Consider the following 27,205-nt stretch of genomic DNA (forward strand, 5'->3'; position numbering starts at 1 on the left):
AAAGAGCCTATACAATTTTTATTTTATATAAATCATAAAATTTATTATAATATTAGATATATTAGAGTCATTGAAAAAAATAGTACTTCCTGAAATGAGAACTATTTACGAATTTCAACCATCTCGCTCTAATTAGCGAGCTAACACCGTATTTGGTTTAACATGATATTATGATTCAGGCTTAAAATGACTACCCCAAAAAATAACTAGATAATATGAGTAAATATGCATATAACTTATTAATTGATTCATTGTATTTTCAAACAAATCGCAATACAATAGCAGTTCGTATATATTTTGTAAATTGTAATAAATAGCCATATAATTAAAAATTGGCTTACGAATGTAGGTGGGCGTGCGCGCAGAGTGCGTCCGCATGGGAGTGAGGATGGGTGGTTGGGGCAATTAAGCCACTAGAACACGAAAATTGTGCCAATGGCATACACATAAGCGCTAGGACTCGCCCCACGGCAACGCCCTGCTTTTGATTGACTGACATTACACTGACAACATGAGACTGACATAATAGTTGGTGACATATTTTCATATTTTCATACTTTCTTTTACTGGTTGGCTGACGGTTGCCTGAACCGTCATTTCGTTTGGTGTTATTTTGAGCTTGTGGATAAAATGCTAAGTCGTATCTTTATCGCTGCTGATGCTGCTGCTGCTGTTGCTGTCACAACACAAATGTGCTCTACACTTTCTTCTTGACCACGCGTTTGGCACGCGTCGCTGGCGCCGCTCGGCCAGGAGTCGCTGGCGTTGGCGCTGATGACGTTGCAGGAGTTGCAGCAGCTGCAACCGGTTCAGGTGTTCGTACTGGTGATGACAGCTCGCCTGCTTGCGTTTCAATCTCCTCTACATTTTCCATCTTCACCGGCTCGGGCTCGGACTCTGGCACTGTCTCTCTCGCTGGCACATCGTCGGCGGGTTCAATCTTAACATCGACTTCCGTACCGGTCTGCTCCGTTTCGCTGGTGCCGGACATGGGAGATGGTGGTGCTCGCACTGCATCTGGATCATCGTCCTCCTGCTCGTGCGTTGTATCATTTGAGACACTGCCGTCCTCCTCGGGCTCAGCCTCCTGTATTGCGAGGTGATAAAGTTTCATTTCCTCTTCGGAAATGGGAACAGGTGCATTCGAGAGCGGATCGCGTCCGTTGAGCGACTTGGGGAATGCAATCACATCGCGTATGGAGCGCGCCCGGCACAATATGGCAATAAGACGATCCAGGCCCAGAGCAATGCCACCATGTGGGGGACAGCCAGACTCGAGGGCGGCCAGCAAATGTGACAGATGATCGTGGGGTATCTTGAGCACTTGCTCCAATATGAACTGCTGCATATCGCGATCGTGTATGCGCATCGAGCCTCCGCCCACCTCCTGGCCATTGAGCACCAAATCGTATGCCTCGGAGCGTATGGTCTCGAGATTATCGCAACTGGTGGCAAACTTGTCCAAATCCTCGACAAGCGGCGCCGTGAAGGGATGATGCACACTCTCCAGCTTATTGGTGGTGGGGTTGCGTTCAAAGAGCGGGAAATCGACAACCCAGAGGAAGCGATAGTCGTTGGGTTTCTTTGTCTTAACATTTTCCACGAGAAACTCGTGATAGTCCAGGCGGATGCGACCCAATAGATTCCGCTGTATAGGCGAACAAAATGATGAAATTGATAATCAAGAAAATAGAAAAGTTAATATTAAGATACTAACCGCCTCCACCTTGGGACCAATGCAGAGGAAAAGCAGATCATTCTCCTCTAGATCGAATTTCTCAATTATCTCAGTGGCCACCTCAGTGCCGAGCAGTTTAGTGAGCCGCTCCTGCACATCCTTGGCGAAATTGAATTTACGCACAAATAGGGTGCCAGGGAAGGCTTTGGCCAAGCCCTCATAGTGCTTGCGAGCGGCACCATTCCAGAAGGCATCGCTGGCACGCACCACAATCGCATAGGCACTAAAGTTCTCATATTTGTCCTTGAAATTCTCGCTCTTCTCGATGATCTCCGAGACATTGTTAAGCAGAAAGCCAAAACGTGTATCCGGTTTATCGTTGCCATATTTCTCCATGGCCTCCTCGTATGTGATGCGCCGGAATGGTGTCTGCAGCTTGGGCAAATGCTTGGGCCACGAATAACGTAGCGTCTCCTCAATCAATTGCATAATATCATCACGACTGGTGAACGACAATTCAATATCCAGCTGCGTGAACTCCGGCTGGCGATCCGGACGCGTGGCCTCGTCGCGATAACAGCGCGCCACCTGAAAATAGCGATCAATGCCGCCGGACATCAGCATCTGCTTGAACTGCTGGGGACTCTGCACAAGCGAATAAAAGTGGCCAGCCTTACGTGTGGGCACGACAAACTCCTGGGCACCACCGGGTGTGCGACGGAACAGCGTTGGCGTCTCCACCTCCACAAAGCCCAGATAATTGATTAAATATTCGCGCATGCGCATTATGACCGCCGAGCGTAAACGCAAATTGTGCTGCATGTCATTGAAGCGCAAGTCCAAGTAACGATGCGTGAGACGCAGGCGTTCGCCAGCGCGATTAAATTTGCGTATCTCAAAGGGGAGATTCTTTTTGGCCGCATTGAGTATGTCGACCTTGTCGGCCTCGATTTCGACATGACCCGTATTCATTTTGGGATTTACGGTGGCTGCTGGACGCGGTATGACGGTGCCCTCGACGCGCACAATCGATTCAATAGGTACACCCGATTCGGCATACTCTTCTAGGCCCTTTGTCTTCGGTAATATAAGCACTTGTGTCTGGCCGTACGCATCGCGCAATATGAAGAATTTGTTCATGCGCTGGAATTCCAGCCAGCCGCATATGACGACCTTCTCGTTGATTTCATTGGAAGTCAGCTCGCCGCAATTGTGTGTGCGATCTGCAAATTTATTGGTGTCCGCCACCTTAATGCGCAACTGTTCGGCACTCGACTGGGGTGCGCTGGGTGCAGCCGATTCGCTGCCATCCATGTTGCCTTCGCCATTGTTGGCGCTGATGGCATTGTTAGCAGAAGCAGCGGCGGCGGCAGCGGCCTCTTCGGCCTCGAGATCATCAATTGACATCTTTTGCAATTTCTCTTTAACCTTGATGGGACCCTCGTAGGGATCGTCGGGATTTAGGACCTTGACATTGGTCACACTGACTTCCACTTCACCAGTGTCATATTTCTACAGAGAAATAAAGAGCATATCTCAGTACTTTTTAGATAGTCAACTGTTTCATTCACTTACCAAATTTATGTTTGCTTTTGGCCTGCCCAGCACTTTTCCGACGATTTGCAACACCGTTTGCTCCGGTGTGGACAGGAATGTGTCCATCAACTGAAGTTAACAAAACAATATATTTCCATATTATAATCGATATTAAATGTTTTAAATGCTGTTGAGGTAAATAAATATTTACTCACAGATTGATCTTCGATCATCAGCTGTGTCTGACCATAGCCATCCTTCAGCTGTAAGAACTTGTTGTTCTTGGTCGATGGTATCCACCCCACCAGGGTCACTGTTTTGCCAACATCATCACGTCGCAAGTCATTGCAGGTGAGATCGCGATTCTCAAAGTATTTCAAAATATTCTCGTTCTCTGCAAGGTAAAGAACAATATGATCAGGATTTAGCGGTACACTTTATGTTGTTGCGCAACTTACTTGCAATCTTGTACTCGGTGCTGGTGATACCCAGGCTGCTCTGTTGCTGCACCATGGTACTGTAGGTGCGCTTATCGCCGGCACGTTTCGTTCCACTGGCTGGGAAATGTATGCTGAGTATGTCCTGCACCTCCACCTCAATTTCGCCGGTGGGCATTGTCTGGTTGCAAGAGTTGTGCGGTCTTCGCATCACTTGGCCGACGATTGTCAGTGTTGTGTTCTCGGGCATGTTGTTCATGCGTCTCGCCACGCGGGGATGCTTGTCCTCCAGTACGACCAGCTGGCAAGCGCCGCCATTGCGATCGCGCAACTCAGCAAAGCGATTTACGCGCTTTTTAATCAGTCTCCCCGAGAGCTCAACAAACATGCCGCAGTGATGATTACGCAACTCGCCACAGCTCTGACGCATCGGCTGTGGTAGCTGCGAGTTCATGCTAAAGTTGCTGGCCATGGCGCTCATCAATTGCATCAGATCATTGCCCGAGATATTGGGACCCACTGTGCAAAGAATACAATATTGAATTACAGTATTTAATTAAAAAGATATAGGAAACGTAAAATATACTTCTATTCTTCTAGAACTGAATACTCGGAGCATTATTTCTTTGGAATTCACCATTAAAGTCAATTTCTATAATTGGAAATCAGCTAAACATACTAATAAATAATTTTGAGCTTATCAGATTCCAAAAATTTTAAATAGAATTTTTTTGGCGCTGTATCTCGATAATAAAACTCGATAACGTTATCGATAGTGTTAAAGAACTTGACTATCGTTGATTGCTGTTGCAATTGATGTATTACAAATGAAATAAATTACTTACTGTTGAAGGGATTTGGTCCTGGACCGTAATTGTCGTTGTAGCCTCCTCCACAGCCGCCACCGCCTCCACGGTAGTTATCAAAGTCATTGTAGCCACCACCGTAACCACCGCCGCCACCCCCACCATAACGCCCACCACCTCCTCCCCCACCGCCACAACCTCCACCACCGCGATACCGACCGCTCATGATCTGTTGGGAAAATTAATAAGGATTTGGTGCTATTAGCTAACCAAGAGCCTCAAAACGTGACAAAACTTACGTGACTACCAGTTACTACAACTGGTGATGAGGTTTTTTCTGCCGGGTCGCTGCTAAAATTGGCTGATTCCTGCGTTGATTTTGCAGTGGCGAGGAACGCAGATTGTTTGCCGAGTCGAAGCAGTAGTTGATGCTGCTGCTGCTGGCAACGCCAAAGGTTTCTGCAAATTATTAACAACATTTTGTTTTATAAAGCGCTTTCGCTCTTCACTCACACGGTGTGCGTCTCTTGCAAGCCGATAAATAATTTTCTTTTCAAAGCACGAGCACCAACCACATACACATTGAAACGCTGTTTTTATGTGTGCGTGTACATATACGTGTACATACAAACATTTGAATGCGTGTGCATGTGTGAGTGCCGGGCGTCGCGAAAACGCCGACGAGCTATTGACCAATTTGCTATTGTGGTACTATTGCGCTCACCTTAGCAATATGATGGATTTATGTAGCTCAATTTTGTGCGAATTAAAATGCACCCAACACGATTAACTAGCGCACCAAATATTGCACATTTAATTTCAAATCGCTCGCTTTACGTATTGAGAAAAACTTAAATATGTTTTGGCTTGGTACCGGTGGAGGAGAGAAAAATTGTTACCACTAAGTCGAGCAGGCACTTATCGATAGTGTTATAAAAACATCGATAGAACGGCACGCAAGTGACGACAAATTGTCACAAGGCAAATGCTATTATCGGAGCGTTCCTCTTGAAACTAGCTATAAATTTAAATAAAAATAAAAATTAAATAAAAAATCCATTTTCTTTATTTACATGACGGCTTAAAATCATTAACAAATGCATGGAATAACAATAGAATTATGTTATCCACTGCAATGCATTCGCAAAACTACAAAATTGATTTGTATGTGGCATTCAAGTTTTATCAACTGGCATTTTTGGCTTATTTATTCTAAAAGTACAGACCAGATTATGGTGTTACCAAATGTCTAACTATTCTGAAATTCGGTACCATTTAACGCAGTCTGGAAATGTGTAATAACGTAGTCATGATAATAACACATTATGCACAATGGTTGACCCAAAATAATGGAAGCCCAAACAATAATATTTCCCATGCGTGGCCCTAATCGACGTTCTATATACCGAGATATGATCGACAGCGGTATCTGACCCATCATGCCAAGGAAGGCCCAAATTTTGTAGGTTTGCAACGGTACTGAACCTAACAGATAAACAAATATAAAACTCAGAATGCAGAAAAATAAGAAGTATGCGAATCTTACCAAATACTCATGGAAAAAGGCGCTGAACAGAAACACCATTGTGGATGCCTGACGTGAGGAATAACCCATCTGTACAACGGGAATATACAGATGACGAACACACCATCTGTGTACGGGCATATTCCAAGTGCGCCAGAAAGTGTCAATATTATTGGCATTCCACCAGTCACAGTAGAAATTGCGATCCGCAAAATACATCACCTCGCCAATAGCATTCAGAAATGAGTGGAACATCAGGTAGAAAAAGCACAGCCAGCACAAATGATTGGGTAACTAAACAAAAAGATATTTATATCAAACTGTGTGGAAGCCATACAGATTTCATAAATGATTACTTACAGCGAGTTTCAGCAAACGTTCCGTAGCCACTCCCATGTTCATATTGGAGAAGGGTATCAAGGAATTGCGCACAGAGGGTGTAATCCATTGTTGGACTATGGCCAGTACAACATTAACACCGACAAACGTTTCCAGCAAACGTTTCAGCAAAAAATGCTTACGAATCCGCGAAGTGCGCGGAAAATTGAGTTCATAGCAAAGAGTGGGTGCCAATAAGAAGTACATGAGATCTTTGTAGCTCAAGTTATCGGGATATTGTACCAGCTTCGCCACATCCTCATCGTCCTCGACACCACTCTTGTGATTTCTTTCTAATGTTCAAATTATAAACGAATTATTAAATATGATATCCACTAGTCAAATGAGAAAACAACTTACCAAGCTCGGCTACACTGATACTTGGTCGTCGTTCACGGGGCTGTCGCTGATAATAGGTCTTTCGACACCACATATTTGTCTGGACGTAGCTCCATAGTTTCAAGAACAGTATGGCATAATAGAAACACACAGTTGTGGCACCCACTAAAGGCGATGATACGGTTAATGAAGAACAAATCTTAACAAATTCTTAAGCGCCAACTTACTTATGCTAAACGTGGAACCCTTGAGATGAATAATCACAACAGGGAAACAAACCGATACAATTATGTTTATTGTCTGAATAAACATGCCAAGGCCCTCGGAAATTATTTCCTGCAACAGAGAAAGTAACGTTTCAAAAAAATTAAATACGATTAAATCATCGAATAAAAAGAGCTAGTTTTATCGTTTGCAAAGTTCATGATGTATCGATGAGCCCCTGTTATCGTTCATTGAAAGTGAGTCCATCACCGACACATCGTCACATTCGTCATTCCACCGTTTTGCACGACGCTTGTTCGTATTTCTTTGTGATTGCTATTTCGTTATATGTTGTAGAATAGGGTTAATAGAGTTAAGCAAGTTCAAATCAAAAACGCAAAGCAACGGAGATATAAATACATAAATAAAAATTGAATAGACATAGCAACAAAATGGAAGTCACTGATGCAAATTTGCAATTGCTAGCCGGTTATTTGCAACAGACGCTCAGCGCAGATCCAAATGTTCGCAGACCCGGTGAGTGTACGAGAGCATGCTTGTATGTGCTTAAAAAAAAGAGAGGCAGACAGAGCGACTGAGGGAACGCGCGCGCGGGAAAACGGCGGCAAACAATGGGAATAAATGCATTTCTCGCTCTCTTTTTAAATTTAACATTTTTTTTTTTTCAAAGCGGAAAAGTTGCTGGAGTCGACGGAATTGCAGCAGAATTATCCGGTGCTGTTGCTCAATCTGATCGACAAGGCGACAATGGACATGACCATTCGGGTAGCGGGCGCAATCGCATTCAAGAATTATGTGAAACGCAACTGGGCCGCACACGAGGATGGCGATGAACCGGATCGTATACATGAGAGCGATCGCAATACGATCAAGACGCTGATCGTGACGCTGATGCTGCACTCGCCGACTGCGCTGCAGAAGCAACTGAGCGACGCTGTCAGCATAATTGGTAAACATGATTTCCCCAAGAAATGGCCGCAACTCATCGATGAAATGGTTGAGAAATTTGGATCCGGCGACTTCAATATTATAAATGGTATATTGCAAACGGCACATTCGCTTTTCAAGCGCTATCGCTTCGAATTCAAATCGCAAGCATTGTGGGAGGAGATTAAGTTTGTGCTTGATCGTATGGCCAAGCCATTGACAGAGCTGCTGCAGGCGACAATGCAGCTGAGCACATTGCACGAGGGCAATGCAGAGGCCTTGAAGGTCATTTATAGCTCGTTGGTGCTGGTCAGCAAGGTGTTCTTCTCACTCAACTCGCAGGATCTGCCCGAGTTCTTTGAGGACAACATGAGCATATGGATGGGCGCATTCCTACAGCAGCTGGCCGTTGACGTTGCCATTCTGCGCACCGATGACGATGAGGATGCCAGCGTTTTGGAGCATCTGCGTTCGCAGGTCTGCGAGAACATTTGCCTCTATGCACGCAAATACGATGAGGAGTTCAAGCCGTACATGGAGCAGTTCGTCACTGCCGTCTGGGAGTTGCTGGTGAAGACCAGTTTACATACAAAATATGATTCGGTAAGAGAGGCTTCCAGCTGAGTAATTCCATTATTTCTAATACTTCTGCATTCTTAAGCTCGTCTCGAACGCTCTGCAATTTCTTTCGGTTGTCGCTGAGCGGAAGCATTATCACGGCATCTTTGAGAATCCAGAAATACTGGCGCGCATCTGCGAAAAGGTTGTCATACCCAATCTGGACATTAGACCGTCGGACGAGGAGCTGTTCGAGGACAGTCCGGATGAATATATACGCCGTGATATTGAGGGCTCTGACATTGATACACGTCGACGGGCCGCATGCGATCTGGTCAAGACTCTGTCTGTCAACTTTGAGCAAAAGATCTTTGGTATTTTTGGTCAATATCTGGAAATCTTGCTGGGCAAGTACAAACAAGATCCGGTGGCCAACTGGCGTGCCAAGGACACGGCCATTTACTTGGTCACCTCCTGGGCATCCCGTGGCGGTACACAAAAACACGGCGTTACACAGAGCTCGGAGCTGGTGCCGTTGCCGCAGTTCTGCGCTGAGCACATCATGCCTGAACTGGAGCGACCCAATGGTAACTGATCAGCAGATCAAATTTAAACTAAAATTGCAAATGGAATTTTAAAATTTATATTTTGCTCTGCAGTTAATGAGCTTCCCGTGCTAAAGGCAGCTGCAATCAAGTATGTGATGGTGTTCCGCAGTCTATTGGGGCCACAGACGTTGGCGGGCTGTTTGCCCCATCTCATACGTCATTTGCCCGCGCAGAGCATTGTAGTGCACAGCTATGCGGCTTGCGCGCTGGAGAAGATAATGACCATGCGGGATGCAAGCAATGGACTGTTGTTCGGGCCACAGGTTCTTGGGCCACACTCAAATCAATTGGTAAGCGGACTATTTGCCACATTAGCGCAGAGTGGTTCGGCGGAGAACGAGTATGTAATGAAAGGTGAGTTCAAGGTCACAAACTAGAATCTTACTTCAACTCATTTGTCTTTCCTCCCTCTCCAGCAATTATGAGAAGCTTCCATGTGCTGCAGGCGGGCGCGATGCCATATATGGCTGTAGCATTGCCACGCCTCACCGAAATTCTCACGTTTGTCGCCAAGAATCCCTCGCGACCACTCTTTAATCATTATCTCTTCGAGACACTGTCGCTGTCCATCAAGTAAGTCTTTAAAAACATTTAAAAGATGTCCGAAAGCATTGAACTTTTTAATTGAATATTCTAGAATCGTCTGCCAAGCAGATGCCACAGCTGTCAGTTCATTTGAGGAGGCATTGTTCCCAGTTTTCCAGGGCATCCTGCAACAGGACATAACTGAGTTTATGCCATATGTATTTCAAATGCTATCGGTGCTGCTGGAGGTGCGTGAGTCCAGTGGACCAATACCGGAACCCTACTGGGCACTCTTTCCCTGCCTGCTGGCTCCACCCCTTTGGGATCGCAGGGGCAATGTGACCCCATTAATACGCCTGCTCTCGATTTTCATCAAACAAGGCTCCGCGCAAATACAAGCGCTCGGCAAATTGGTAAGCAATCGATGGAAATACTTAAAGAAAATATCTCATTTAATAATCCCCCATCGTTTTAGAATGGCATTCTCGGCATCTTCCAGAAGATGATCGCCTCTAAGGCAAACGATCATGAGGGCTTTTATCTGTTGCAGAATTTGCTCTTCTATTATAACGCCGATGAGCTACAATCGAGTATGCGACAAATCTTTGGCTTGCTCTTCCAGCGACTGTCGCTTTCGAAGACCGCCAAGTATCTGAATGGAATTATTGTGTTCTTCAGTTTCTATGTGGTCAAAATTGGTGCCAGTGCACTGGTGCAGCTCATCGAAGAGATTCAGGCGGGCATGTTTGGCATGCTTCTGGAGCGTGTCTTCATTACGGACATGAACAAGGTCACCATGGCATTGAATCGTAAAATGGTAGCAGTGGGCGTTAGCAAAATGCTTACAGAATGCCCCGAACTGTTGTCGGGTCAATATGCAGCGTATTGGCCACGTTTATTGCACGCTCTTATCGATCTGTTCGAGCGCCTGCCAGAGAAGTTGCCCCACTTTGATATAGATGCGACCGCTGCTGAGGGCGATATTGTGGTAGACGCCGAGCCTGGTTACCAGGCGGCCTTCTCCCAGCTGACTTTCGCTCAGCCCAAGCAGGTGGATCATCTGGCCGAAGTAGCTGATGCTCGCCAATATTTGGCCAGCGCATTGTCCAACTTATCGCAGAGGCGACCAGGAGAATTAACCACTTTGCTTGCACCGCTCGAGGCCGAGTATAAACAAATGCTTCAGAAATATTGCGATCAGGCGGGAGTACGCATTGGCTAAATCATTGATTAATTTGTACACACCTCGCATACACACACCCTCCCATTTATATGTACGAAATTGTCATACGAAAATTATTTATAAATCAAATGATTGTAATTATGTAATCCAATATAAAGTTATGTTTGAAGCGTACCAAAGATTATTCCATTATCGGGCTAATTGTAATGAAACCATCACGGAACAGATACATTTTCTATCCGCTGTGCTCCGAATCAGCTGTCTAAAGCGGTTCCTTTTTTCGATTTTAAATTGAAATTCTTTGCAACAAGGCAAAAACAAAAACCCTCGGCAGAAAAATGTGCGTTACAAATGAGCACATTGTCCCAAATAAGCAGTCGAAATTGTCAGAGTGAGTAAAGCTTATATCGAATGTGAACTTGATATGTTTGAGGGCTACTTACCAGGGCGAGACCCTTCTCGACAGCCAAACAAATCGATATGTGTACGAAAGAGTCTGTAAAACAAACATTTAGTGTTAAATGAGAATAGCAAGATTTGAGCAAGTTAGGCTTAGTTAGACTTACAGAGTACTAGAAACAGGGAATTGTGTCCTTCGCCCTCGTTGCGACCGCTTAGAAAGAAATACCAGTCAATGGGATTGATGCGTATGCCATATCTGCAAAATGTCCCAGGTGTTAAATAGTGTACATATATATATTCTGTTGAACTCACTTGAGCAGATTCTCGAGGCCCAGACGCAGACCGCCCATGCAGAGCAGAAGAAAGGCCCAGTTAACCAGACCCGAAAAGTTGGTAAAGCCCGAGCTCCATGAGAACAGCGAGTCCCGTGGACGATGAATACTGCAAGTGTATTTAAGATTTAGTTATATTTTAAGGTAGATATAATCAATTTAATTGTTCACGTACGATCTATCGGGTTGGGCTTTGCGCTGTTTGGCCTCCTTGTTGGAGATCTCCTCTGCACGTGTGACGCTTTGGGTGCGTCTATAGCGCAGTTTCTTTTCACTGGTTCCATTGCCGTTCTCATCCTTGTCCAGCACCTTGCGGTACTGCTGCAAATCTATTGGATTGCCATGCTGATCGAAGAGATGCTGCGTGGACTTGCGGTTGCGCAGACTGCTCAGATTGTGCTCGGTTACGGAAGCGGATCGTCGCAGACGCTTCATAAGACCACCAGCTACTCCATTGGTTTGGGCCGGCTGTGCTGTTGTCTTTATTGTTGGTCCCTTCTCCTTGGGATCTTTGGTTGTTGTCATGGCTCCTAAGTGGTCAGTTCTTGCTGGGCTGTTTTTTATAAACGGTACAAACGGTCGCTTAGATTCGAAGTCGCCCGGTTAACTAGTAAATAAGGCATGGAATTTCTGAAATCTTATCAACCAAATTTTTTTGTTTTTGGTATTACCAAAAATTGCAATATACATTGATAAGAGAACACTTGCGATTCGCTTTGAATTTTCATTGAAATAATATTCGCACTCAAATTACTTTTGGTTATTATCAACATGTTCAACAAACTAAGCGAAGCAGCTGAAATTGAACTCACTTTTGCTTGCGTCGAGTTGAGAAAAACTTAATAGTAATAAAAATAAAACCTCATTGCGGTTAAAGTTCACCAGAGTATGTGGAAGCAGATTAAATAAACCAATATTTGCATGGATTAATATACAGACTTGTATATTTATTATACAATATATATGCACACAAATGTGCAAAGAGAGGCTGTTAACAACCTTCAAACCTGAACAGTGATATGAAATTACTCAAAATGCGCAACCGGTTAGATTAGATGGGATGCATTGTTAAACACGCCCTTGCAATTGCAAATACTATTTAACCAAATGACCCCAGAAATGTTCATTATTGATTGCAAAACAGTTCAGAAATTGTTTATCTAGCTTCAGGCACATTTTAAAGCCTTTTCAATGCAAACTTTTTAAAGTTGTAGTAATATTTTTTAAAGCTGGATTGCATGATTGCATACTTAATTTAGCTGAAACCAATTATCCAAACGGTCAGCAGCTCTTAAAAGTTATTTTAAAATTCATTTAAAGCTGTTTTCAAGTGATATACTTCTTTGGAATAAGTGTTGTGAGGCCCGTTGGAATTTTGTGGATTAATCTAATACATCTGAACCATTTAAACCAATTCGAAAACACAAACAAAATACTTGGCACATTTATTGTATGTACAATTTTTTGATTAACTCACTGATGGCTTCACACTCTTTAAAGTACATATATACTCTAGAAATACACACACAATCGACCGAAATTTGTATACCAAATAGGTATGTATATTGTATATAAGTTTAAAGACTAAAGGCGATCGTATTCACGTAACTTGTTGATTGTTAATGACGCCTTCTCACAACAAGATTTGATTAGAAAATTGTTTAAGCAATTAATAAAATTATATATGTATGCACCTAAATACGTATATTCTTTCCAATTCTGGTTTATTTATAAAGACACATTGAATCACAGTTCATTTGGGTTATCAAAAATGCTTGAGTAACAATATTATACGTCATTTGCATATCAAAATAAAATAAATAAAAGAACAGTAAAAGAACGGAATGAAAAGAAATTAAACTAAACAGTGAGAGTAATAAATAAAAGCGATGAATATCGAACCTTATCACGCACTGTAAATATTCTATTTACTGCTTCTCTAGACTGATAAAACATAAAGTGTTATTGTAATAAATACACACATGCTGTGCGTGTGTGTGTGTATGTGTGGGGGGTGGAGGTAATGCGTGCATTGAACTGATCTTTATATACCGCAACATAGCCAGCACGTTTGTTCACGCGTTATTCAATCTACAGTTCATGTGCATGCATCTGTATGTTTTTTAAGTCGAGTCATCGTGAGGCGTCTTCTTTAAGCAGCTGTAATGACTGAAGCAGAAGAAGACCCCAAGTGCACATGTGGGACTCCAACTACGCACACACACACACACACAACAAGTATGTATGTGTGAGCATGTGCATATAGAATACACACACACACACACACACACACACAAAGCAAATAAAAAGAATAACGAATACTTGCGGTGCTTGCTGCGGTTTTAACAATAATTTCACTGAACTTTTCGCTACACACATTCACTTAAGTATAAGAAGGGCCATTGACATTTACCATTATATCTTCTATATCTGTGTAGTCGCAATGGCAATTTGTTGTGCATATTACGTAATTGTTGTTGATTAAAATGCGTTCGACAACTGATTGAAATTCATTGCATTGCATGAGGCGTGTATTTATTTAATTTGATTTAATTGTGCTCAGCTAATTACAGCCGGAAACCGGTTAACACGTTGAACCTGACTCCTAAAGTAGGTCAGTCAAAATTATTGGCATATTTGCCATCATATCATCAGTTCAATGTTGAACTGTATTTGGGAAATGCTTGGTAAGGGTATTCCTCTGCTGATTACAATGTAAACGGATGCTAGACGGCGCAAACAAAAAAATAAATAAAGTTTGCCGGCTTATCAACTAGCTGCAACTTTGCCTGCTCGCAACAAAATGTTATCAGTGGCGTCTGGCTTTTTGCTGATAAACTCTCGAAAAACGGATTTATGATTTTCACACATATTTGAATGAGACAATTCCAATTGGCGCAAAAAAAATACCGATTTTCTGCATTGTATCATGTCTGCTCTTCTGTCTCTCTTTGTCTCACTCACGATCTACTCTCCCTTTCTGTCTGTTCGTTGTTTGTGTTTTGCACACTCGATCGGTGAACCTGTTTTAACTTAGAAGTTTGTTTTGCTGGGGCTGGATTGGATTTGTAGTTGTTGTTGATTGACGAGTTGCCAAAAAAACACATATATGTTTTAATGTTATTTCCTATGCCAGCAAACAAATCAAGGTTATTTAAACATGCACAAACACAGACACGCACACACATGCGTACACTGAAGCGTATAGAGTCTGATTAAAATTAAAGGCAGCACAAACAGATTTAGTCACATTTTCAAAGTCCAAAATGTGCGGGTGAACTATTTGTTATTATCACTAACTTATCGGTAGACAGCAAGTGAGTCATAAACAGGGCCAAATTCAGCACGTGTTTCGTGCATTTGTTGTTGCAGTCTTCTGCTTCAATGGAATCAGACGGAATAGAGACGAAGAAAATTGCAATTTTTGTTCAGTTCGTTGCGCGGTTCTTCCAATTTGGCTTTCTTATTAGACTCCCGTTCGCGCTCTATCTCGCTATCTCGCTCTTACACTTCAAACAAAAGCAAAAGCGAATCAGAGAGCAAAATAAAACAGTAATAACAATTTTTGCGGTCAGTTTCGCTTGGCAAATAATAACAATAGAAAAATTCTCAAATTCATCGTTTAAATCTGGCAACCCATTAAATTAAGTGATGTTAATGTATCTTAAATTTACACTTTTAACTTAGTTTAAGCACTTGTCGTACGTTTTAATTGAGTAGTGGTTGTGATTTGTCACCCACGACGCGCACGCTGTTTCTTCCAGAGAACGTTGGAAGCGTGTCACAATACCGTCCGGTTCGACGTTAAATGCTCAACTGCTGCCGTTGGAAATCCAAAACAGAAATAAACAAAGCAAAATTGCAGTGTGGGAGCGAAAGAGAACTGACGCCGTCAACATTATCCAGTCGTTTTAAATTTTGAAAGAGTAAAGAGTACTTTACAAGAGCGTAATTTATAAGCAATGTGTGCGATCCGTGTGTGGTTTGCGTCAACGCTCAAAGCTGCTATTAATAGTGAGTTGCACAACAGGTTCCTATATTAACTAAGCTTGCTGGCAACTGCTTGATCGAAGAGAATTAAATCCATTTAGAGGAATTTAGAAGAGATTGAAATCGCATATGGAATATTCTCTTTGCGGCTTGATGCTCTAGAATTGTTTCGAAATATTTTATGCTCACTATAAATATTGAAATTAATTATTACATCAATTTTCAATTGCTCACTTAACAATTCAAAAATCAAACCCGTTTTAAGTAATTGTATGTGGTTTGTGCATGTGCTAAACTGCTTTGCCAACAGGTTGTCATATGCACTGCCTGCTCTCTAGCAAAGTCAAAATCCTTTTGTAAACATGTTGCAAATAATTATTACATAAATTATTTGTTTATTGTCAATTATTGCACACTTAACAACTAAAAACAGAAATTTTCAATAATTTAATTTAAATTACAATACAGTACGAACGACACAATACAAGAAAACCGATTGTTCTCATCTGGTATTTGGATGATAAAACTTAAAAACTAACAACGTTAGATCAATCGATCCAATCTTTAAAGCTTAGTTATTTACATGTAAAACATTTTAAGTGTGAGAAAAATTTGTTCTGATAGATTTGGTATAGAGCACAGTTTTAAGAAAATATATAACTAATGTTGACGATGCTGCGGCTGAGAATTCTCATTATCAAAATCATCATCATCATCGTTTTCGTCATTGCCAGGCGAGAGACCCTCAATCAAATCATCCAAGTCATCGTCTCCATCATCCACTTCATCGACAAATTTATCGATGCGTTTGAGTAAATTATGTTCGCTATCTGACGTTTCTTCATCTTCGCTCACATCGCCCAGATTGTCCAGTTCGCCATCCTCCAACAGCTCATCATCATTATCATCGGTATCAGCATCATCATCATCTAGCTCGTAGTCAGGTTCGTCTTTAGACTCGGCCTTGATGCGAGACTCGGGCAATTGATCATAGTCAAAGATCTGTCGTGTGGCACGTGGTGGCTGTTCAGGTTCGGTGCTGGTCGCAATCTCTGAACCCTTCCTGACCTCATCCTCAGCATCCAGCAGGCTGCTCTCAATGCTACCCGCCTGGCTGCCAATGCGCGGCTCTGGTAGCTGTGGTTTCAGTTTCATTTTCATTGTCACCGGTTTGAGTCGAGTGCTCCCGCTGCTTGCTGTGGACATGATTGTTGTTGTTGCTGTGGAAGGAGTTGTTGTTGTTGTACTGGCAATTTCATGCGCTTCGGCAAACATGTTGTCCAGCAAGCTGAGCAGATCATCAACACCGCTGGGCTGCTGTTTAGTGCTGGGACTAAGCGAAGCTGGAGTTGAAATCGCAGTTGGAATCGCAGTGGGAATCACAGTTGGAGTCTTTGCAGTGGTTGTTGTCGTTGTTGATGATGTTGATGGGCTTGTTGTTGTCGTTGTTGTTGTCATTATGGGCATTGTCTTTGTATGCAAATGCTTGACCTGAAAGGTCTCGACTGTGCCGCGTTTCTCGCTGGGATCCGCAATCCTCACCACCGGCTCCCGCTTCGAGATAACGGGCACTATCTTGGGACTATGCGGATCCAATTCGTTCTGACCATAGGTCTTCACCTTGGAGTGACCCTCGATAATGAGATACATGGGTCCCAGCAGCGGCTTCGGTGGCTGCTTATAGTGTGAGAATAGAGCATCTGTGGTTAGTTCTGGTGCAGGAGCCACTGTCGGTCGCTGCTTCAAGTTGCTTGTCTGTGGGATCAGCAGACGGGTGCTGCTGCTTATCGTTGTCGGAGTCTGTGGTCGCTGATAGATGGGTTGCGGTGTCGTTGTCGTTGTCGCCGTTGTTCTTATTGTTGGCGAACTGGAGCTGGAGACGAGCATGGGTTGGAAACCGTAGCTGGCTGAGCTGGTGGGCGTCAGTGTTGTTGGCGTAATATATATTTCTGGGCGTGCGCTTGTTGTGGTAGGCGTGGCAATGGTGGGTGGACCGGGCACAAAGGTCACCGGCCTATAGCTTAAGGTTGGTGCATGGGTGGAGCTACTGTACGCACTCATCAAGTGCTGTGGCTTGGTGGTGCCCATTAGATACTTGGTGGCTGGCATTGTTGGTTTCATGCGCTGCTTCATCGTCGGCTTCACCAGCTCTTTCTGCAGCAGCTCATGGAGCCAGGGCTTGCGCGGCGCCTGCTTGGAGCCCATAGAATGCGTATGAATTGAGTTGGGTGCATAGCTCCCCGTGGTCTGAGGCCTGGAGAAGCTGTAGTGCTGCATGGACTCCAGATGATGGCCATCCGCGTAACTCATGCGGGAAGGCATACTGGTCATGCTGGGCGAATGGGTCAACCAGGATGCACTGCTGTCTGTGGCGGGACTGCTATAATAGTGCGTGGAGCTAACGACTGGCTTGCTGTGACTGCCGGAGGAGCTAGTATAGCTGCCGCCCATATTCATGCTCATGTAGGAGGAGCTGCTGGGTGAGCTCTGACGATACTCCACATGACCCATGCCCTTCATCATCATAGGTGGTGGCATTAAATGTGTGTGTGGCATGTATTGCATTAGTTGCTGTTGTTGTTGCAACATTTGTTGATGCTGCTGTATTTGTTGTGGCGCATAATAGCTCCGACGTATGGGCGCATATTTCAACTGCTGCTGATGCTTTTGCTGTTGCTGCTGCTGCTGCTGATGCTGCTGCTGATGCTGTTGCTGTGATAAACCCAATCCCTGATAGGACAATGGCTGCTGCTGCTTCGCTCTGGAACGTTCCCTTTCGCCAGCCACTCCCAACAGCAGAATCTCGCTTTTTGTCTTGTTGCGCAACAGCTCCGCTGGCAGTTTCTGTCTGGCATCCTGAGTACTGTTCACATTGTTCTCCGCCCAGTAGCGCACACGATCGAGAGCAGGCGGACTATAATCATAGGTGGGATCCTTTTGCAGTGGATCCCCATGGCCCAGTGGGCGCCATTCGTTGTTGTTGTTCGGGTCCAGGCGTGGTGCTGCAATGAATGAGAAGAGCGTTGCATCAATTAACTTGATCGTGTGTCTGCAGCTTTAATTGCCCGCCATCCAAATGGCCGGCGGGCAAATGACGCCGGCCACCAAATCATAACTCGTTAAAGTGTTAACAAATGTTTTTGCAGCGCCACCAGGCAGAGACACCACACAAATGAGTGGGTAACACGATACGTAAACCAAAAAATTATAAACTATTAAATGGCAAACTGCTAAAGTCAGTAAATCGTTCACATTAGTCGAAGAAGGTTATAAAAACAAATCACTTCATATAAAATAATAGTTAGTTTCCAAATTGAACGCTTATCTCAATCCTTATTATAGATGGGTAAATTCTTCTATAATATACTATTTATTAGCAGTAATTCTGCAGATCTAAAGTGTGTGTCCTTAAAGTATTCAGCGTTTCAGTCATCATCTTATTTACTAAATCCTTCTACTAGTTCCATGAACCAACGTCTTGATGAGATTGTTTTAAGCCAGTGCATATAATTTAAGCTAACGTGACTGCTTATGGCCAAAGCAAAGTTAATCCCGGAGCAAAGATGAGAGCACGAACAAAGCGTGGGCCGTGACCAATGTGCGGACTACAGTGGGAGTCGCAATCCAATAATGCTGAAGTCACAGTTCAAGTTGCGGACCGCAGGCCTCCTGGTGCGCTAGGAGGCAGTGTCCACCTGAATGCCACATGGCAATCACCAGGTAGATCACTGCCAGATCACTGGGGGCCATCAGTCAGGCTATCAACGAACAACAAACAACGAACAACACACACAACAGCTGGCCAGTGTTGGTTCGACTTGATTGACTGATCAACGGGGCAACGGCAACGACGTCGACGACGACGACGGCGACGGCGACGACGACGCTGACTGGCAGCTGTGTCTAAGCTGGAGTCTGGGATTGGAGGCTGAGTCGCCGACTCTGAGTTTTGGTGGTAGCCGGTATAAGTTATTAGTTACAAGCAGACAAATCGCTTTCCATTTGAATGCGACGTAGATCAACGTGAGGACCTGCAACTTGACTGGAACTTGGACTTTGTCTGACTGATTTTTGGGGAGTTGGCTTAGCGGAAATGTGGCGACTCATGCATTTCTGATCTGCCAGCTGGCAGTTTTCGATTTGTGCCGACCAATTGGTTTTCGCGAACGCTTTTATAAATTACCAAAGATTAAAAGCCTCTGGGGCGGCATACTACCTACGCTCCATTTGCCAGTTGGACTATGCATCGATGCGGTTTTGTTTTCTGTGTGTGTGTGTGTGCTTTTTTTTTTGTATCCCATTTATCCTTGCATAATTGCTGGCAGTTTGCTGGCAGTTTGCTGGCCAGTCCCAAGTCGTTTTCACTTTCATTTGCTGCACCACATTAAAATACCGCGCATGATTGCGTTAAAATTGTTTGGATCCCCTAATGCTGGCCATTAAAATAGCCTGCTACTGCTTCTCTCGCCTCTCTTCTCGTCGTCTAAAGCGGAGCAAACTGGTGGACTGCTCGACTGCTGACTGCTGGACTGGTGGACTGGCGAACAGGTGATGGCGTCTGGTCTCGTCGTCAATCTCGTGGTCGTGTCAATTATGTCGGCATTTGGTGGTTAAAACAAAATCAAAGTGCAAATCTTTCATATTTGCGGCATTTCATGCGGTTCATTGGCAGCTCACATCAGCTACCCCACCCCCTCCCCCCCTTTCCTAAGTGTGTCCCTCCCTCTCTCACCTGTTGTCGCATTGGGCGTTACAAGCACCAAGCCATTCACTTCATCCTGATGACTGCCACTCTTCGACGTCGTCATCGTCGCTGTTAGTGGCAAGACCTCAAACACCTCATCAGCCGCACAGGGGGCGGGGCAGGTGGCTTGCAGGCAGAGCCAGCAACAAAATATTGTTACCAAATTGAGGGTTTTGTGGCGTTCGCTAATCATCGTGAAACGGTGCGGGTTATCTGGAAATGCAAATCAAAATTATGCTTATTAAGCTTTTCCGGTTATTCAATCCTTGTCGTATTACAAGCCAAATACTTGGCCAGCAACATTTTTTTTAAAGGAAATTGTTCGAACATTTGCTAATTGATCTGTGGTATTTCTGGGTTGTCTCACTTTAAAAACATATTTTCTCACAACATGAGGATTGAGAAGAAAATATTGAGACAACAATCTTTATTAAAAATCGCCGAACAAGTAATTATTGCTTTACGGAAATCAATTAATTTCATCTAAAAATATATTTTAGTCACTAAAGTGTATTACTCAAGATTGCTGTCTTTAGCAGCAAACTTTGTGTGTCTTTAATAATAATTAAATTGTTCAAACATTTGCTAATTTATCTGTGAGATTTGTGTGATTTGTCCCTTCAAAAGGAAGAGGATTAAGAATAAAAGACTGAGAAAACAGTAAAAAAAAAAAACTAAAATCGGTGAACAAATTTATTATTTACTTTGTAATGAATTTAATTAAATTTTAATCAAAATCTTGGCTTAAAACCTTTTCAAGTTGATGGCTGCAATATTGCAGCATTGCATTAATGTGCCATCAACTGTCCTCGGAGAGAAAGAGGGTCGCACATCTTATAACTGACAACTTTATTAAAAACATATCGCATTCGAGACTGCGATCGGTCTGTGCCTGTTTTGGGTGGTCCTCTTTGAGGCGGCTCAGCGGCACTTTTTTTTTAGGACATGTCTTTAAGGTTACGTGCGCCTCTCAGCGGTTTTCGATGCGATGTGCCTTGTCATCGGACGCGTTCCCAACGAAAGTGAAACTTGTGCACAATGTTTCGATTTTGGAACATCAACAACAAAATTTGCATTTATTTTGCAGAGCCACGGGTTGTTGTTGTGGCTGCTGTTGCTGTTGCGACTGTTGCGGCTGTTGCACGACGGTCACTTGGCGGCAATCGTAAAAATTAACGTGATTACTACACGCATAAATAAAGCCATTAAATGGCGAACATCTCAGTACGGCGGGCAATTAAAATCAAATAAAATTCACCGCCAGCTTCGCAAAGAAGCCACCAAAAATGGTTAATTGTTTTGGGGGATGCGGAGGGGGTTTCGTGGCCTTCACAGAATAGGCGTTAATTACATTTTTACAACCAATATAAAATGAGTAAACAGGCAAAAATGCTCTAGTCGCGGGTGGTTGATTGAGATGGCTGATACCCAGTTCCGGCCATGCGCTCCTGGAAGTCCAAACAAAAAGCTGCTTAAATATTAGTTGACAGCAAGAAAGATGGAATGCCATCATCAGACCATCTAATAAATAATTCACTAGTCAAACACTCTCCACAATTCGATTCCCCTCTCTAGCATTAGCTGGCATATAATACCTAAATTAAGCCTAGATTTGTGACTATTAAAATCGAAGTAAGTTGCAATTTTCACACGTTCGTCTTGTTAGTTATTTAATGGCCGTCTACTTGCACGACCATTCACAATATATTTTGCATAATAAATTTAACTATGCATAACTTTTGTGTTATTTAATTGGATTTAATTTTGTTTACATGAATGAGCCGTGAGTTGGTCGTTAAACGAGTTTGTCTTACAAGCCAGGAAGTTGTTACCTCTTGCTGCTGTCGTTGTTTGTTGTAGTTGTTGTTGCTGATGATTTAACATATTATGGTAAACATCAATTACTGAAGTGATCCACTTAATATGCATTTATCATTTATCGATGAGCCATATTCCTTCACTAAGCCTTAACAATTAATATTGTACTAAATATTATCAAATTAATAAAAAAAAATTATTGTTAAAAATGTGCTTTGTTTTTTGCTTTGTTTTTTCAATTGGCAGCGGCTATAAAAGTTACTTTAAATTTACTCAGATATAGTAAGTAAATCAACTGCAATGTGACGCTGTGTGTGGTATTTGTTTTCTGTCTTATGTGTGGCCAAAATATTCAGTTGCTTCCAGGGCACTTTCAATATCTTCAAACTATCTGCAACTTCATCTTTTAAAAGCGCAGCGGCCCAACCCAAAACGCAATTGAGTTCGCTGGATGCATGCAAAGTTAACGTTTAAGCCAATGAGGCGGCTGTAAGTGCATGAATACAAACAAAAACTATATTGAAAAAAGTAAAAACAGCAACGCATAGACAGACAAATAAACATACAAACAAGCGCAACAACAACAACAACTTGGCACACTAAGTGACAAGCAAAGCCAAAGCCGAAGCCAAAAGATTCATTCAAGTGTGCGACACTTTTTATGCGTGACATAAAAAGCGACCACAACAACTGGTCAACAACAACAACAACAGCAACAACAAGCAAACTGGGGATGCATACCAACATGGCAGCGTATTAGCAAAGACAAATACTAATTGCAGCCAAAGCAGCAGCAACATTTGCAGCAGCATCAGCAACACCAGCAGCAACAGCAGCAGCAGCAGCAACAGCAACTTGCAGCGCAGTTTTTTATTTGTGGTTGCTTTTGCTGCCGGCAGTTAATTTCATTTAAAGAATGTCATCTTCACTTTAAGTGAAAGATAAATACACGTACAAGTAAACACACTCACACACACACACACACACACACACATGTGGTTGGGGAAAAATCGACAGTTGCAAGTGTTTGGCATTGTCTCCTTTTCCTTCAACTTCAACGCGAACATTTGGCGCTTGGCGCTTGGCTCTCGGCGCTGCCAACGCTGCGTATGAGGGATGTGTGTATTTTATTGTTGTTGTTGTTGTTGCTGCTGCTGCAACTTGACGCAGCTGCTGTTTGTTGATGAGCAGTGCGTCTTAATTCTTTGTGCAAATAGCGCTGCACATTCGATTTCGCTGAGAGTGCAACATCCGCTGAGAAAACTCGCAGCTTTTGAGTAAGTAAGACAAACACAACAACAAAAACAAACAGACAACAATAACAATAAACTATTGTGTTTATTGACAAAAAATTGCCAAATCAAAATCATTCTAATTACAATGGGAATTGCTTTAAAGTTTGCCTAAAGATTTAAATTATGTGAATTAATTATCTTTTGCTAACAACAAAATTCCAGCCAAGATGGAACATTTTTGGTCTTTGCATCGTGTTTTTAAATTGCAAATAAAACAAAAATGACAGAGTCATAAAATATATATTTTATATAGTAAATGAAAACTATAAAATTAATGTATCGAAATAAAAAATAAAATGGTAACCAAAAGTATCCAATGCATAAAAAATCAAAGCTAATATTATTATTTTATATCTATAATAATCAATTTGAAGTATTGGATGAATAAGACAATTAGATTTCGTATATTATGTATTTGTTATACAAATTATGTATTTGATATATAATCAAAACCAAAGGGAATTTCCGTACTCCTCCATTCTATAACATCTTCAGAATATTGGTCAATTTTGACGAATATGATTAATAAATTAGATTACAAATTGCACATATATTAAATGCAATCTGTATTTGATTTATTTGATTATATGCTCGAAAACTTAAATCACAATTTCTTGACTACTCTGCAGGTCTTCAGATCTTACATCATGCAACATTTGATACGTACCATGCAACGCGGGCACTAATAGATGGAAATAAAGACGAAACTCAATTGACTCGTTGTTGATCTATGTATAATCCTTTTCTTTCCAATTCGATTTTTGTTTTTGTTTTATTTTTTTATTATGGTAATCACTTTGCGTTTAAGTTGCACTCATTTCCATTGGCTGCTGCTGCTGCAATTGTCAGATGTGAATATTAATCACAGAGGGGCTTTATCGCTAACCCAATCCCATTCCCAGTTCCGATGGCAATTGCATGGGGCTGGCAAACATTTCATTTCATTTCATTCAGTGAATTTCACTTTTAAACGACGACGCCCGACGTGCCGAGACGAGTCACACTTTGGGCCCCGAACACCGAAGAGTCATTCGCACTTTGGCTATTGAGGAGCAGGAAATTTGCGGCTTTTTCGTTTTTGTTTTTATCGAGTGCGAGTCGCTGCTGTTGCGCATCCGTTTCAAAACGCGTCCGTTTGTTAACTGATTTCGCGTTGTGTTGGCCAAAACACAAATTCGAAACGGCTCAAAGAAGCGTCAATGTGTGCGCCACTGCGCTGCCAGCGTCGCTGCGGCAGTACAACGAACCAGACAACTGGCCAGACTGAGACTCTAGACAGACCAGACCTCAAGCCCCTCAACCAAGCTCCAACATAAGATTTCCCCTCGCCGACGACAGCCAACCACCAGACGCCAAAGTTGAGCGGCGTTTACTCTGCAACTTTGCTAGCTGCACTTGTCGCTGCCGCTGCTACAATTGACGTCGCTGTCGCCGCTGCTGCTGCTGCTGCTGTTGCTGTTGCTGTTGTTTACTGACCAAAGCGAATCAATATATGTGCGTCGCAGTCGACGTCAGCGTTGGCGTTGACGCCACTGCTTGCCGGCAACCAAAGTTGTCGTCTTTTCGCTTTTTTTGCTGCTGCTGCCACTGCTGCTGCCACTGCTGCTGCTGCTGTCTTTGGCTTTAGCTTCGGCATTGGCATTGCTTTTGGTTAGTTGTCGTGGCTCCTTCTTCGCACCTCTTCTTCTCCTGCGAACAGACTCACTTTTCACTGCAACATGTTGCTGACTAACTGACTGACTAACTGACTAACTGAATGACTCTATGACTGACTGGCTAGACAGACCATGAAGTTGTCTGCTCGGGGATTATCAAATACAACAAGCCGAAGACAATTTGATGCTAGATATAAATTCAATGAAATGTTAAGATTGATATCTTTATAATATATATATATTTATATATATATATACACACAAAGGCAGTTTTTTGTACTATATATGAAAAATACAAATATTACTTTAGCAGAATGAAACTAATTCAACTGAATAAAACAAAACAGTGGAGAGAATTAATCACCTGAAATTCCGAAAATAACAGATACCCAAACTGACTGGCCAAATTCCGATGGAGAACCGCTAGAGAAACCAACTTACTTCGACTAATATGTTATGAAAAAGAGAAATACATATTCTGATTTGAAAAGATCTTAACTCATATTAAGACTTGGTGCTAGGTAAAAAAATCAAACCGACGATTTCCACGGCGAGTCAAAAGCATAATTCTCAAGTTTTGCCAAGAAGCTTTGAAGAATCCAGCACATAAATCCTGTTTTAAATGATTTAAACTTCAACCTAAAGCTTATACGGTTTTAGTCTGTAGTTATCAACTGGTTGCAGAGGTTGTTGTTTTATAAAGCTACCGAGAAGTTGGTTCTGCTGTTGTTGTTGATGTACAAAATTGTTGGCTTTGTTGTGGCTGCTAGTGGAGGTGGTGGTGGTGCTGCTGCTGCTACCTGGGCGGTCAATGTCTGATCAGCTTTCGCTTTTGTTGCATGGCCGAGTACAGTAACAATTGGCATGTTTTGTGTGTGTTGCATAAAAAGCAATCGTCGTCATTTGACTGAATAAACATTTCTTTGGCGCTGAAATGGATAAATGCGTTTACAGCTTAAGGCAAATGGCAACAAACAAGCAAACCAAAATTGACAGTCAGTGGCCAGTGACAGTCCAGTCATGATGCCGTCGCCCAGCCCATTACTATTGTCGATTTCTTGTTGCTGTTGTTATTGGGCGTGTGTGCGTATTTGCGAAGACTTTTGTAGACGTCGATACTTGAGACATGCATAAAACTTGTAAAGCCATTAAAAGCGCTTACAGTGACAACAGCAACAGCAACAACAACAACAACAAACACAACTTGTGGATTAAAACAATCATCCTATATTGTTTTTAGTTACCCCTTTTTTTGAGGCGGCTCATTAGCTTGATGTGTTAATTAAGCGAAATGTCAAAAAATTGCAAACGAAAGACTTAGGCAACGAACTTGACGAATCATGACTTTCACAAAAGAATGCAAGACATGTAAATATGACACTGACAGACTGATTGACACACCCACACACACACACCCGAACACACACACCCAAGCACACACACACACACAATCAGCCCTCGCCGCTGCTGGCTTCTTTGTCGGCTTTTGCCTTGTGTGTCTAACAAATGTGTGCAGTCAAATTGGTCCATTGGTAAATTTTATTAGACTCCACACCACGCCTCTTCTCTCGCCCCTGCTCTAATTAGCGTTGTGTGTGTTGTTGCGTGTGTGTTGCATGTGCTGCCTGCTGCATGCTGCCGTCCTCGCTGCATGCTGCCGTCCTCGCTGCCCATATAAATTGTATCAATAAATTTATTGATTTCAACTGTTGCTGCTGACTTGTTAAATATTTTGCCAAACGATTTATGTTGCCAACATGCAAATTTGTTTTTTCCTCTCTTTTCTTTTCATTTACGAGCTGTGCCGGCCTGGTGCAGCTTTAATGAACATGTCGCCGTGGAAAGAGTCATCATCGACGCACGCACCAGAAGATATATATTTTTGTAGTGATTGCTTTTGTTTTTTTTTTTTTGTTTTTGAAGCAACCTTTCACTGGCCAAAAAAAGAAACATATATAAATACTTAGCTGTAATTTCACCCACAACTTCCGGGCCAACGATTGTGCGTAGAACACTTTCATTTGTTTAAACTTGCAATTGGGTTTAGGACAGTTTCGATTTGTTGGCTCTGCCAATGCCACCTGCCTTGCATGCTAATTGCGCTGGCGAAACCAGCGCCCCACAATATGTAGCAGGTGAAATGTTGTTGTCGCCCGGTGCATGGCTAATTAGATAAACAAATTTGTTTGGTTTCATGTGCTTTTTGCTTGCCTACGGCAGCAAACTCAGACTTTGGCTAGCTGC

General features: G+C 42.8%; 4 protein-coding genes across 9 annotated transcripts; 1 reads left to right on the top strand and 3 right to left on the bottom strand.

The window, feature by feature from the left end:
• Positions 1-224: 224 nt before the first annotated feature.
• Positions 225-5,355, bottom strand: LOC6566586 (aspartate--tRNA ligase, mitochondrial). The gene is made up of 8 exons (XM_001993339.2): positions 5,182-5,355; positions 4,757-4,916; positions 4,497-4,686; positions 3,673-4,170; positions 3,430-3,608; positions 3,254-3,343; positions 1,718-3,190; positions 225-1,648 (listed from the first exon to the last, which is right to left on the bottom strand). The coding sequence occupies exons 3-8, from the start codon at positions 4,681-4,683 to the stop codon at positions 698-700; spliced, it is 3,378 nt and encodes a 1,125-aa protein (XP_001993375.1). The 5' UTR covers positions 4,684-4,686; positions 4,757-4,916; positions 5,182-5,355; the 3' UTR covers positions 225-697.
• Positions 5,356-5,500: 145 nt separating this feature from the next.
• On the bottom strand, positions 5,501-15,270 carry LOC6566587 (diacylglycerol O-acyltransferase 1). Of its 2 annotated transcripts, none has more exons than XM_032739456.1 (10): positions 15,165-15,270; positions 11,635-12,012; positions 11,440-11,568; positions 11,292-11,383; positions 11,169-11,221; positions 6,927-7,035; positions 6,721-6,864; positions 6,343-6,653; positions 6,002-6,276; positions 5,501-5,941 (listed from the first exon to the last, which is right to left on the bottom strand). In XM_032739456.1, exons 2-10 carry the CDS (start codon positions 11,982-11,984, stop codon positions 5,707-5,709), a joined length of 1,698 nt encoding a protein of 565 aa, XP_032595347.1. In that variant the 5' UTR covers positions 11,985-12,012; positions 15,165-15,270; the 3' UTR covers positions 5,501-5,706. The 2 variants fall into 2 exon arrangements, with proteins under 2 accessions (XP_032595347.1, XP_032595348.1); XM_032739457.1 differs by lacking the exon at positions 15,165-15,270 and adding an exon at positions 12,937-13,078.
• LOC6566588 (exportin-2) lies at positions 7,186-10,899 on the top strand. Its single transcript, XM_001993341.2, has 7 exons — positions 7,186-7,440; positions 7,595-8,454; positions 8,513-8,996; positions 9,069-9,371; positions 9,434-9,590; positions 9,655-9,955; positions 10,018-10,899. Exons 1-7 carry the CDS (start codon positions 7,356-7,358, stop codon positions 10,762-10,764), a joined length of 2,937 nt encoding a protein of 978 aa, XP_001993377.1. The 5' UTR covers positions 7,186-7,355; the 3' UTR covers positions 10,765-10,899.
• Positions 15,271-15,824: 554 nt separating the features above from the next.
• Positions 15,825-27,006, bottom strand: LOC6566934 (mucin-17). 5 transcript variants are annotated; one of them, XM_032739538.2, is made up of 3 exons: positions 26,925-27,006; positions 20,182-20,406; positions 15,825-18,451 (listed from the first exon to the last, which is right to left on the bottom strand). In XM_032739538.2, exons 1-3 carry the CDS (start codon positions 26,980-26,982, stop codon positions 16,110-16,112), a joined length of 2,625 nt encoding a protein of 874 aa, XP_032595429.1. In that variant the 5' UTR covers positions 26,983-27,006; the 3' UTR covers positions 15,825-16,109. The 5 variants fall into 5 exon arrangements, with proteins under 5 accessions (XP_032595429.1, XP_001993378.1, XP_032595431.1 ...); XM_001993342.2 differs by having other exon boundaries at positions 26,945-27,000; XM_032739540.1 differs by having other exon boundaries at positions 26,941-26,974.
• Positions 27,007-27,205: the final 199 nt, after the last annotated feature.

The sequence above is a fragment of the Drosophila grimshawi genome, unplaced genomic scaffold (genome assembly GCF_018153295.1).
Source record: "Drosophila grimshawi isolate 15287-2541.00 unplaced genomic scaffold, ASM1815329v1 contig_1377, whole genome shotgun sequence".
Taxonomy (NCBI): domain Eukaryota; kingdom Metazoa; phylum Arthropoda; class Insecta; order Diptera; family Drosophilidae; genus Drosophila; species Drosophila grimshawi.